Source organism: Cyanistes caeruleus, chromosome 1 (assembly GCF_971803275.1).
Source record: "Cyanistes caeruleus chromosome 1, bCyaCae1.hap1.1, whole genome shotgun sequence".
Taxonomy (NCBI): domain Eukaryota; kingdom Metazoa; phylum Chordata; class Aves; order Passeriformes; family Paridae; genus Cyanistes; species Cyanistes caeruleus.
In genome coordinates, this window is record NC_141701.1 from 19,476,791 (window position 1) to 19,490,841 (window position 14,051).

General features: G+C 38.4%; 1 protein-coding gene across 3 annotated transcripts in view; it reads right to left on the minus strand.

Moving 5' to 3' along the window:
* Window positions 1–1,809: 1,809 nt before the first annotated feature.
* ZFPM2 (zinc finger protein, FOG family member 2) overlaps window positions 1,810–14,051 on the minus strand; it is a 305,701-nt gene continuing 293,459 nt past the window's right edge. For all 3 annotated transcript variants that reach the window (XM_086880820.1, XM_086880829.1, XM_086880839.1), the window contains 3 exons: window positions 12,511–12,717; window positions 8,372–8,596; window positions 1,810–5,287 (listed from right to left, as the gene is read on the minus strand). In XM_086880820.1, the coding sequence (XP_086736946.1) occupies window positions 2,796–5,287; window positions 8,372–8,596; window positions 12,511–12,717 (2,924 nt within the window). In that variant the 3' untranslated portion in view covers window positions 1,810–2,795. The remainder of the gene's footprint in view (window positions 5,288–8,371; window positions 8,597–12,510; window positions 12,718–14,051) is intronic.

Sequence of the window (14,051 nt, forward strand, 5' to 3'; positions counted from 1 at the left end):
CTACCCACATAGCTTATGTACAGTTTTACTTTCACAGAGTGTGATGGTATAACTTAGGGGTTTAGTAGTGTCAGAGTTGCCAGTTGTTCCTGTGAAGGGACTAAAATATATGAAATGTGTTTACAATTGAGTAACTCTGCACCCACTAATGAACAGGTTGTGCTTATTTTGAGCTTGTAAAAATGGAAGCAGTCAACCAAATAGGTGATTTATAAAGAGAAAACGTTAGCAGAATTATTCTGTTGTGTGAAAGAGATTGGACTAGCCAGTGGGAAGAATATAATGAAGCATGGAAGGCTTTAATTTACTTCTGGAATACATCAGGAACCCTCAGCATTTCTGGATCAGAAACCATTTGTGATAAGGCTTTCCTTTTTCAGCATCAATTCTCAACTAGGTATTTGCTTTAACCCTGATATTTTGCTTTACTTTCTCACTGTCTAAACACACCCCTAGAGCTCTGCAATTGTAAATTACACAACCTATGGCCTTGTGACCAGCTTCACCTAAAAAGTTTTCATCTAGGCATGTGGATCTTTCAGAATTAGGTTATTTCAATCCAGATGTAATCACCTAGTTCTTTAACACAGTATTGCAAGATAGATAATCTTCAAAATTAATGTTTGCCACCAAAACCACCAAAATTCACTATCTATTTCAAATATTGTAAAGTCTTAGATATCCTGGTGTATTTCCTTATAAATGTTTAATTGATAATCATGAACATTTTGCCTGTTTTATTATCCCTGTGATTGTAATGCTTTTTCTCCTTCTCAAGTGTTATTATCTATTAGTGTGTTATATTGGTGTGTTGCTATAGGACCAACTTTGGGCCTACTGAAATGAATGTATACATCTGCTATCTTTGTTGCAAGTGAGAATTAGTACAATTTTAAGCAATCTTGACCTGTATTTAAACCCCGGCTAACCAACAGAATTGTTAACTATGGTTTTGAAGTTTATTACTTTCACTACTGGGTTACATGTAGCTACACATAAAAATAATAATAAAAAAAGAACAGTTTCAGTCCAAACTACACAGAAATGGGGTTGCTGAAAGGCATTGGGCATTGTATGCTCTTATGCTAGACTACAACTGGCCGCTGAAATACCGTCCTTTTATATAGCTTGTTCTGAGTTGTTTCTTTGGCTGATACAGGAATTAAAATACAACTATTTATGTAACTGTTCAGATCATGGTTTTGCTCTCAAATTTGTAGGATGAAAGTGCATCAATAGGTCATTTTTATAATCTCAGGTTTTTTTAATGAAAATGGTGTACAGGAGACCAAACAATTGCAAGTGAAGGGTACTAATTGTGCGTTAGTTCAGATTTTAATATAACATAAATTATTGCCTAATATTTTGATACTGAATTAGTGGAGCAAACTGCTGTTCTCTTAAGTGAATGATCTTGTTTCTTATATAAGAACACTGAACACATGAAAAATCATACCAGAGGTATTAGGAAGGAGATTGTTCCACTGATTTTGACATATGGAGATACTGCCAGGGAAGTATGTGTTCCTTAGCACTAGTAAAGAGAACAGCCTTCCTGGTTTCAGACCCTCAGATTTAAAGTTTTAGTTCACCAGGCAGTCTTAGACTCAGTTGCACTAGTGACTTGTCAGTGGGGACTCCCTGGAAACGGAGGCATCCTTTGTAGTCATTGTCTATTTGAACACTTTGCTTCCACTGAAGAGAAGGCAATGTTGGCTCATTCCTAAGAGCTTCTGCACAGTTTGTGAGCTCTAAATCTACCTTGAAAAACAAAATTAAAAAAAATTAAAGAAATTACTGCCAAACTTCTCCAATTATCTGGAATTTTATTCCATCCATATACATGCATAGTAACAACATTTGTTGAGAAATTATTTCTATCAGAAGTAGAACATTATCTTTTTGATCACCAGTTGCAGTATTGCTACTCTTATATTTAAATATATCTTATATATGAATTAGATTCATAATTGCAGCATTGAGTTTAGGGTTTTGTTTTAGACTGTGCCTTTCAAAAGATAAAACTGATTGATATGACCTCATTTCTTACAATACTGCTTCCAGTAATTTTGTTCATTCTTTATAAAGTATTGCATTTAACAGCAAAGGTTTAAAAATTGAGACAGAGATGCATCAGCGAAAGAAAATACAAGTACTATACAAGAAAGAAAATGCCATCTTCATTTAACGTACGTTTCAGATTAAGAAAGTGGACAGAAACATACTGCTACATACAAATGCAAAGCCTAATGACTAAGGTACTGTATGTGCTAAAATATAAAGTGCAAACTGAGCCCAATTGTTCAAAAAAATTGAAATTTTAAGGCGAACTTTACAGCATAGTTGAAACTTCTTTGCAAGTTATATTTTAGCATATACATATATCTGCAACAGCATATAAGAAAAAAAATCAGGATACACAAGTGCTTTTGAAGCTATTTCTAAAATGCTTTTCTGTATTGTTTGCGACTATTTTCTTTAAAATCTACTATACAGTGCAAACCATATGTGCTACACAATAACTATACAATAACATTACAAATGACTTTAATATAAAGTTTTTAAATAAAAAATAACATAACTACAGCTATGAATACTGCTGGTAAAATAAATTAATATTTTTGAAAATGGCACCAATAATACACTTTACTAATGGACTGTAATGAAATTACACCTTTAAGTCTTCAACTCAGCAATAGTGAAATCTCCTGATTGTCCAGATGTAATTCAAACAGCTTTCTTTAAACTGTATGGAACAATATGCTAAACACATGTACCAAAGGTGACCGATTATTTCATTTAACATGTTCTGCTGCATGTGAAGAGCAATAAAACTTCTTATGAGTTATAAAGTTTGAGAGATTGTTGAACTGGATGTCACACAGTCGGCAATACTTTCCACTGGTTGGAGCCTGGGCAGAGCCATTCACACCTTTAGCTATACTAGACAACTGTTCCTCTGCTGTAGGAATTGCTGGAGAGACATTTTCATTTGTAGCTAAGGGATTCTCAGAGATCCAAGAAGGAGACTTGTGCCCATCTTCATGTGGAGGGTTCTGGGAAATGTTCTCTTGCTGTGGGTTAGCAGCAGGCCTTTCCTCCTGTTTTAGTCCCCCATTAACTATTACCATGCCTCGGTTTTTCGGCAGTAGTGGAAGAGATTCTTTCTTCTGCACAGCACATCCATTCGAAGGCGCCTGGCCTTTAGGAGATTCACTTTCTGTATTTGTGCTTTGATCTAAATCAGTATTATGAATGACGAGAGAACCAGAAATGTAATCACTTGGCTTTATTCCATAATATGGAGAAAGCTGATCTGCTCCTTTAGCTTTCTTTATTGCTCCAGGGTAAAGGCATTGTGGAAGAAATAAATGTTTGTTTTCTTCTTTTGTAGCAATAAGCTGGGCAGCTTCACTAAAGACTTTCAGTCCTTGAAGTGTTGCTAAGTGTGTGGAAAATAAGTTTCCATTAGGAGAGGACTGTTTCGAGTTTCCGTTTTTCTCACATTTGATTATGCTTCTCTCATAACTGACATCTGGGCTGTTTCTTTCACTTTCTGGGTTTTGAAACACCTTACTGTCAAGTTGTCCCAGGTCACTACGCTGATGAGCAGTGACAGGACAAAAATTCTGCTTGTGAGCCAGGTAGTTCTCTACCTTGTTAAAACTGATCTTGCATACGGTGCACTCATGGTAATCCAGCAGCCTTTTGGGAGAAGTGGATGTCCTCTCTGATGGGGGTAAGCATTTTTTACTGAGATCTATTGGCACATCCATCTCCAAGCAAGACACGGTGGAGTGGGCAGTATCACACTTTGAAACAGGAACACACTTGTTAATAGACAGTGACGTTTCCAGATGCTTCGAGACTATTCCCGGAAAGATATCACATCGTGGGTGGTAACATTCTCCAAGGCCCTCTGTTGACTCTTGAGTTGATGTACAAGGATTGCCAAGATTAGCAACTTCTAGAAATCGCTGTTGAACTAGTGGAGGCCTCTGCTCTTGCTCTGGTAAGCACATCTCATACATCTTCCTTCGCTTCCGGGTACGCATTGTTCTCTGCATGGCAGGCACTTTGTTGGAAGCGGACCTCTTCAGCGGGGGATCGTGGCGAGTGGCACAGTAATACTGCTTGTGGACCATGTAGGTCTCATGTCTGCTGAAAGTAATATTACAAGCTTCACACGTGGTCTTGTTAGGGTCACTCTCCCCCTCTACTAAGGGAGTGTTGGGATTCTTCACATCAGAAGCTTTTCCATTTATCTTCTCATCACCGTTGCTTGCAGCTGACAGCTTCTTAGGCTGTGCAGTAAAGTCTTTTTCATGACTTTTATTGTTTGGCCCAATCAAATCTAAAACATTGGAAGAGTTTAAGCAAGATGTCTGCAGAAGTTGATTTTCTGGATCTGATGTGTGAGGAGCTGGATTCAGGATGTTTATAGAGCTCTGACCATTACTGGGACTTACAGCTTCAGGAATTTTTTCTGGAACACTGGAAAAATCTGGTGACTTTGCCATCTGCTGCCATCGGCTGCTGCAGTAATGCTTTTTGTGTACCAAATAGTTGTCCAAATTATTGAATGTTATGTTGCATTCAAAACATGTAGCCCCTTTAGGCATCAAAGGACTGTAAATTACAGGTGGATAATTGCTACTTCCATGCCTCAGCCTTCGATGGACCAGTTCTGACATTTTGGCTAATATCTCTGAAGCCTGAGGAACCACAGTGATATCCTGGGGAAAAGCAAACTGGGAAAGAAAAGGTCCCATCGGGAAAGAAGGACCAATACTAGGCTGAACTGGCGATGAAGCAAGCCTTGGACTGGACGGTTCAGATTTGATTTTGGTATATGAAAAACTCTGCTTATTTGCAGCAGGCTGGGTTTCTGGCCTCTGGTTTGGAAGGAAAAGTGGAGCCTTTTTTTCACATTTATCAAGCTCTGTATCAGAACTTGCATCTTTAGTCTGCATGGTCTTTTGGCTCTGGGGAACATCATTTCTGCTCAACAGGTCCGTTGCCGGCTGTAAACCTTCTTCATTTCCACTTGGAGAGTGTTCAATGTCACTTTCTCTCTGAATTTTGTTGCCAGAGACATGTAACTCTTGGTGCTGCAGTAGCTCCCTCTGAGTTTGGAAGCCAAAATGGCAGTGATTGCATCTAAAGGCAGCTTGAGTAAGATGCGAGAACAGGTGCTGATGAAAGTTAATCACTGAGTCTGCGGTGTAAGTACAAACTGTGCATTTCAGACTAGCACCGGGTGGGAGAAATTCTTCCATTTTCACTCCTACAGAAAAGACAAGCAAAATACAAAATAAAGTGACCATTTTGCCCCTCATGAAGAACACCGGGAAATCAGCTGCACAGAAGGTACAAATACAGCGAGAATGACTAATGTTCCTCTAATGAGATAGTGTTAGTCACCCTAAAAGTACTTGAATTGTTTTTCCTGAAACTGCTATGTTATTCACAGACTTTTGCTCTGCTTTGGAGAGCCCTAGTATTTGCATGCATTCATCAGAGCTGCAGGGAGAGAAAGAACAAGGGAAGGATAAAAATAGACTAGACTTACTCTAAATGAAAAGGTCTCTGAAATTGCAGTTACAACTAAAGGGACACATAATGTTCCCCATACACAGTCACTGGAAATTTTCAATGCACAGAAAGCACAACAAGGTCAATAGGTTCAAGGTTATGATATAACTTGAGGTACAGCCCTCAGGATGCCTGAAAGCCACAGACAAAAAAGAGGTAGCATTTTGAGTATTACTGATGCTTAGCTCTTTGCTTGCATGGGTTGGCTGTAGTTTGGGAAGAGGTTACAGATCTATCCTCATCAGAAAGGACTGATGAGCTGTGTCCCTTGTGAAGGGAGGAGGAGCAGTAAGACATGGCTTCACTGACATTTTATCTTTCTCATATAATAGCCACTGGCAACAACTGCTATAATATGACACCTTTTCCTCATGAAATCACTACTACTTTATCATGAACAGTACATTCAAAGACATCTTACAATCACCGATTAAACAAAAAACTCCATTTTTCATGGCATTTTGAAATTGAAAATGCTTTAAAAAGAGATAAGACCAAATTTCTCCATTGCAACAACATGGATTCTAGTTACCTTTTAGACAATAAAAACTGTAAAAATATTGATAGGGATGTTATTCAGAATTTAAAACAAGTATTTGTTCTGCCTACACATATACACATATACCACACCTCAGTCAGGTGAAGTAGGTGTGTGGTAGTTGGTTAGTGGTTAGTAGTAGGTGGTAGGTGGTTAGTAGTGAAGTAGATAGTTGGACAATACAAAATAGTAAGAATACTGTAATTCACTCTGTGGGTAGTCACACTGTCGTACCTGGAGGTCCTCCCTTCTTCCCCAGCATCAGTGACCCCCCCAAGCTGTGAATAGCATTTGAAATTTGACCTGCTCTTGGCCTCAGAGGCCAGCAGGGAGCCAAGGAGATGAACAGCACTTTCTTCCCATCAGGCTCTCTTTACCCAGGAGGCCACATGAGGCTTTAGCTCCACCACTGACATGAGATGGTGCTTTGCATGCTTCCCCATCATGGGGTACAGTGACAGCAGTCTCTATGGGACTTTGCATTTCAGTCAGGGCTCTGCTTTTCAGTGGTGTAGGTCTGCTAGAGCCTCCAGTGGGAACAGTAACAGCAACTGAACACAGGTCTTCCAAAGATTATAAGACATTTGGGAAAGGAATGTTTCATGCCTACTGCAGGTGTTATAACTTGTGATAATCTGTATAGAAAAATAAAGACTGACAGGATAGGAAAAATAGCAAGAATGATTGAATAGACTGGTTTGTGACTAAAAAGAAGACCTCTCTTATAAGAAATAACCAATGATTCTTACTGGATATTCACCACAATCTCAGGACTTTGTCTTTCAAGGAACACACATCTCTAGATTACATGCAGACATGGTGACTCACAGCTCATGGCTCAAAACCGTCAACGCCAAAGCCAATGGTGTGTCAATAAATGCAAATAATTGAAGCAAATCTTTTGCACAATGGTTAGAATTTCATTTTTCCTCTGCATGGGGAGAAATTAATCTGTAATCTTCCCAGAGTATCTGGTTATAATTACCAGGCTGTAAGACACACTGGGCTGCCTTCACCTGATCTTATTGAAGCAGTTGTAGCTTACGGTTCTGCTGGTTTACTGAACAGTGAAATATTTTGTAGGCAACGAACAGAAAATGGCAATAGCTTGATAAGATCTTGAAGCACAAAAATATCTGACCTCTAAATGAATGGCTAAGAGTTTTCTGGGTTGTCTACATAAAGAAGTTTTCACTCAGCACTCTTCTAGTCCTTTCCTGGGAGGTACCAAACTCCTCCAAGGCAGTATGTTGCCTTTTAGATTTGCAATTGCTATCCAAGTATCAGAGAAACATTTTCACTTCACCAAATCCAGAGTAGTCTACACATGCCTCAAGAGTTTTTACACTGCAGCCAAATAAGGCTTTCTTCAGTGACTAAAGCACCCATAAATGTCCTTTAGACTCCGTTCATTTAACAGGAGGATCAGGGACACCTGCAGAGCCCTTGCTTCTTTCTCAGAAGCAGCTCTGTACACCAGACAGCAACCACACCACACATTGACACTGCAGTCTTTCTTATTTGTAGGTGTTCTCTGCTACTGAAAACTCCAATGCAAAATGTCCTGCAAACTCTTAACTTGTGTTTCCAGCCCTAATTCAATTCAAAATTGGTCGTCTACACCATGCTGATGTGCCTAGGGACATGGTTTAGCAGTGGACTTGATGATTTCAAAGGTCTTTTCCTACCTAGACTAACCTATGATTCTTTGTTTTTGTGATTCTAAAATACTATCCCCATTTGATATTTATAAAAAGGAAAAAGAATATTTCTATCAAACAAGAAGTTTTTGTGAAACAAGTGTCCTGGTAAAAGCAGAGAGTTTTGGACCATGAATCTTAAAGCTTTCTGCCCAAGAAGCCTTCTCTAGGGCACTTCAGAAGGACATGTTCTGTGGTTGTGTGTACGTTTGGTAGCTGGAATCCTGCAGTAATTGATTGTGTCTGGATTCCTGATCACAGCTTCACCAATAAAGAAATGCTGCCTGCATGTGTGTATACACACATTAAGAGAGAGACAACATTCAAATGAGGATTAGTAGGTAAGACAAATGACAGAGGTTACCTGGCAGAGGTACTTGGTGTAGAACACAGGTCAGAAACTGTTGACATTTTGGTATTATCTACATGCAAAGTTTGCATATATTTGGCAAGACATTGATCTTCCAAATGCCTATAGTGAATAATGCTTCAAGAAGTAATATCTAGAAGATGATACACAAAAATACATGGTACTTACCACTGTGAGAATTTAGGTGCATTTCCAGAGCTCTTGCGTTTGAAAAGCTTTTGGTACACTGTGGAAAGGGGCAGACACTGGATATCTGCTGAGCACTGTCCTCACTCTCCTCTGGCAGCTGTGGCCCCTCTCTTTGCCTCCCACTGCAGTAATACATGAGATGGGCCTGCAGGTTCCGCTCACTTCGGTACCAAATGCCACAGGATTTGCAAGGGAATATGTCCTCTACAAGCAAGTATAAGCAGGTGCAGGTTAGCCACAGTTAACTTGGTGCCAACCAAATAACACAGCCAGATTAATTCCCTTCCCCATTAAAAAAATACTTATTTAATAAAACATTGAAACCAGAGAAATGGGTTTATTAAAATGTAACTTGCAGATGAGAGACTAACATGTAAGACAGTTTTTTCTTTCAAAAGGCTATTTTTAAGAAAAAGTTGCACAAAGAAAACTGCCAGAAGCTTTTGGCACATAATTATTTTTAAAAATTAAATTAAATTAAATGTTTGTTGGGAACAAGCAATACTAATTCAGGAATTATGCTGTATTTCCAATACATCAGTACTCATTAGGTGACATCTTTCAATTTTTTTTCTGTATGCAGAAGACTTTCCAGCTTTGGGCCTTGGAATTTTTGAGTGCTAACTGCAGATCATTCTGGAGGATGTGTATTTTCAGTGTGCATTAGAGGCTACATTACTAATGTAAAGAGTAATGATGCATATGGTATACTTACATGAAGTGGGCAGATATTTGTGTATTAATACCCTGTCAAGGACACCTACACAGTACCTGTTGTGAATACATCTCAGAAAGACAAAAGAACTATTTCATATTTCTGAAAGGTGAACCTTCCATGCTATCACTAAGAACAAGAAGAAATCTCTGATCTTTTGGGGCACATCTACACTAGAAAATGTAGATGACTAAACTATGACAGGATTCACACTTGAGAACTTGTTTGTACTTCTAAATCATGAGAACATCCCCTTCTATACCTTTGGCTTAAGTCAATGAACACTTGTGCATACATTTCAGGAATTATCATAGGCATAGGACCATCCTCTGCATCTGGCCTGGAGACCACTCTACTGTTTTAGAGATTAAGAGAGGATAAAGTTATGATTAACTCCAGACTGTGACAGCCGACCTCAGGATCAGTCAATTGCAGTCAACATCAAAACACATCTTGATCAACATCAAATCTCCCCCCGACTTCAGAATGCAAAGAGCTGCTAGAGACTGTAATTAACTTAGTTTTGAAGAATGGCTGGCTGCTCTGAAAACATGGCATCTGTAGCTGATGATGTAATTCATTATCATTCATGACAATTTATGTTTAATTTCAAATATTGATGTGTATAGGACAACTGCTCTGTTTCAATTCCTTTGGGTGAACAAAGTTGAAGACTCCAACCCATTGACATGGATGAGTCTTTTATTTGCTAAATATTTACAAATGCAGCCAAAATTTACATTGCTTAGTTTGCTTCTCTGATTGCAATGCTAATGCTTGTCTATTTTTCTGCTCATGAATTTGCAAAAAAATATTTATACCACTACCAATTTCTATTTTTCCCTTTGCCACTGAATAATTGTGCTTGGATTTCAGACAGAAGCATTTAATAGAGCAGTTAGTATTCCAACATACACCACTATTAAAACATTACTGATACAGGTTGCATCATTTGAAATGTTCACTTTGCTATAAGGGTGACATTTCAACATTTGGTTCTGGCCTCAAATGGCTTAAAAAAGTTGAACTATTGATGTTTCCACAGAAAAGAAAGTCCAAAATTACTAATAGGAAATTCTGATATCGGCAACATGTCCTATTTAAATTCATTTGACTGCATTCCATCACAGAATTGAACTTTCTGATTATCTTAATGAATTTGACTTCCAGCCATCTTTATTTCCTATGGGTTAGATGGCCTGGACAGTCTGTAGCTGCAGTTCCGCACGGTGAATATGTGACTCTGATTATGTGCCAAGCAGAGGAAATGTATTTGAGGAGTTTTGCATGGAGAATGGATTGAGTTTCAAGGAGAACAATATATAGGGATGGGATCTGAAACTATTACTACTCTAAAGAGATGCAAAACAGATAAAGGCTACTTGGAGCTAATGTTTTAATCACTTAAAACCAAAATATTGCAATTTATTTCAATGGATAATTTCACATAATGAAACATTCAGCCTCAAGTTGAATGAGCCAAAGGTGATATTCTAATTTTGCTTTTCCAGCTAGCAAACATTAGGAAACATTAAAAAAAAATCCCCCAAACAACCTAAAAGATCGATTTTTTTTTCAGATACAAAGAAAAAGAATGCTTAAGAGATGGTTCATTACAAATCTAGAGCTTCATTCAGCTTGTTGCACAACTTCTAGTTCGAGAGTTTAATGAAGAAACTGAATTTTACTAACTCAACAATGGAACGTGAAAATAGCCCCTTATGATCAGAGGCAGAGTTGGGACTGGTATGGAAAGCTCTGAGCAGTAAGATTTGTTATTTAAGCATCTTCCTGGAGTCAAGAACACAAAAGTTACTCTGAGTTGCTGCTAAATGTGTACAGCAAGAGCTGATGCACCATGAACTTAAAGACTCCTCTTAACAACATTCAGTGTGGCTTTCCACGGCTCTGCAAAAGTCAGTGCTGACAGAAAAGATGTTTCCAGAAATGCGTTCTTGTAGAAATCTGACTACTTTGCCAAAGCCCAGAGTTGGCCTCATAGATGTACACAAGAATCTTAGCTGAAACAAGCTGTCCCCTTCAGACAAGGTAACCCACTAGCAGCTCCCTTTCAGCTGTTGGCTACAAACACAGACCTCCCCTAATGGTGCTAACTTCACGGCACTTTAGGTGCTTCTGACACCTTATTGTGGAAAGGTCCTGTGCAATTCTAATTGCTGGTTCTATGAGCAGGTATGTCAGCTCACAGCTGCCCCACTGGTGGGGTAGAAATTAATGTGCTTAGCTAAAGGGCACGAGGCTGCTCCAACTCACTCTTGGAAGACTTGGATGATATGGACATTTGAAGCTTTTTCTTTTAAAATAGGCTAACAATAAATATGTAGCTATCAAAATTCTTTTCCAGAAAATAAGAAATTAAAAAGAAAAAAGAAACTGAAAGGAAAATGTGGAATGAAGTATGTTGCTAGGGATATTTTAACTAGTCCTGTGTAAAGAGCTTGCACATGTTGTGACTGCTCAAGACTCAGTGTTATTAGGTGTGAGTCTGAGTGGCAGATCATGTTCTTGCATGTGAATGTACACCTGAAATATTATGTTCAGTACTTCATTATAACTAATTATAATACTTGGAAACCATAGGAAGTGCCAGGAAGTGCTCCTCCATGGGGTCTAAATGGACTTGCAAAGTGCTGAGAGCTAAGAATATGCAATCTAAGTGATGACTGGCAAGGATCATAGTAACGGCCAATATATTTGAAAAGTACTTAGAAAGGAGGATGAGGAACTAGGACTGTATAAAGGTAAACAGCAGTAATAAGCAAAAGTTAAAGATATAAAATTTAATTTGAGCTGAATTGTCCCAGTTCAGGAACACTCATGTCCCTCCTCTCTAAGGACTTGAATGCATGCTCCATTTTGTCCATGACAGAGCCCACTGATGACCAGAAGATGTAAAAACATTCTTGGTTAACCACACTGAGCGGAGATGCTGCAATAAATGAGAGCTGCTATAAATCATGGTTTCCACTGCATTTTTAAACAATCACTGAAAAGGATGTGTTTCTTTTCTTTTTCTGAGTATCATGAATTATTACCAGAAACAGCAGCAGTAAGCAACAAGCTTACTTGAGCAGCAGTCTAGACTTGGAGAGCTATCTGACCTATCTCATCTACTTTTCTAACAGTTTCTAAGCCTATTGCCTTTGGGAACAGACCACAGAACCTCCACACGAGGGCAGGTCAGGTACTCTGGGTGAGGCTCTCGCCAGACTCCTCTTCCTGCTTGTTTTATCTCTGAGATGATGGGGGAAACAAAAGCAGGCTTTGAGCTGTGGTGTGGTTTCTGTGGTCATGAATCCACCATTATTGCATTAGCTCTTCACATTAGCCTTAAAGTACTGCTGTTTTAAAAATTCAGCAGAGAACAGAATTCCTCACTTACTGTTCACAATAGCTGTAGGCAAAATAGATGCCATTGCAGCTTGCTGCGGGAGCAGCTGTATGGAGTCCAGCAGGCGGGCGGGGTACATGCCTTCTGTGAGAGTCATCTGACTGGCAGCTTGCAGCCTTGAGTCAAAATCCACAACAAAGGCAACCAGCTCTTCACCCTCCGAGATGGCCTTGGTCGTGGTACACCAAAGCTGCCCTCCTGCAGGAAACATATAAGCAGAAAGATTTAACTGACACTATCAAATTCCAGAATTTAAAACATCAGTGCTATCTTCACACTTCTTATTTTTTTAAATTTCGATGGATTATTTATCTCTTATAGTAAAGAGGCATACAGTTTTTACTTTTACTGTCTTCCTTCTACCAACATAGGAATTTTCATGTACAAGAAAAATGATTTGGGGATAGTTTTCCTATTTGCAGCATGAATCATGGTTTTAATTTTTCATATTTCCTCCTAAAAAGACAGCACTATTAAAATCAAGATATAGGTGAAAATAACTTATGCAGCACTTCTCTCATTATTATTTTCACCAAAGTTCCTGTAAATTTTTTCTTAACTCCCAAGTTTGTTTTATTTTGAATAGCAAATCACAGCTCAATAAAACCAAACAGCTGGAAGAAAGAAATCAGATTCCCTCTTAAGGGCGTTCTTCCCCTCCCTTATGTTTGTCACCCTCTTTCTCTAAAAAATCTTCCCTTATGTAATATTCTTCGTAACATGACTGCTTTATCTCTGCTTACACTGACTGAACTTCCTGAAAAGAAGATATGCCAAAGATCTGTTTCATAAAGGCTTATTCAAATAAAGGTTTGTTTAAAAGGGGGAAAGGGGGGGGAAGTGGAAGAACTTTCATCAAACAGTAAGATACACTATAGCTCTGTGCTGCAAATGTCACGTGTAGTGCATTAAAAAGAAAATTAACTATGCGAGTACATCTACTAATGTATTTGAATGCGATAGTGAATGCTCATTTATTTAACATGTTTAGACAGGCAAAGCACTTATATTGTGTTATCTACACTCTCAGGCCTAGATACATATCCAATACAGTTATGCCTGAAATAATGTTGCATACTTTATATGTTATAAAGCTTTTTTTTTTTCCTCAGGTTTTGTATATATAGAGAAAGCTATATGTTGCATTCATTAGGCAAGCAAAAACTGTACTCGTTTTGATAAGTAATATTGCTGTGTTTATCTTTCGGCATAACTGCCTTTTCAACTGCACTTCATTTTTTTCCCTTCAACGAGATTATAGTTTTAAAACAACTTGTTGCAAAAATCTGGTAGAGGAGATAACAACAGTGTATGATATGCCACAGCTAAATGGAAGAATTAGGACATTGTTTTAGAGAAATCTTGGACAATTAATTAAACCAGTCTATTAGCTTTCAAAGATGAGCAAACAAAACAGCATCAGTGACAGTGTATTTCAGTGGCAAAATACGCTAGACTTTCAGACCTCAAAGTGGTGTACAAGTTTCAAAACAGAAAAGTGTCTTTCTGTTCACCCTTCAGTAATACAGCAG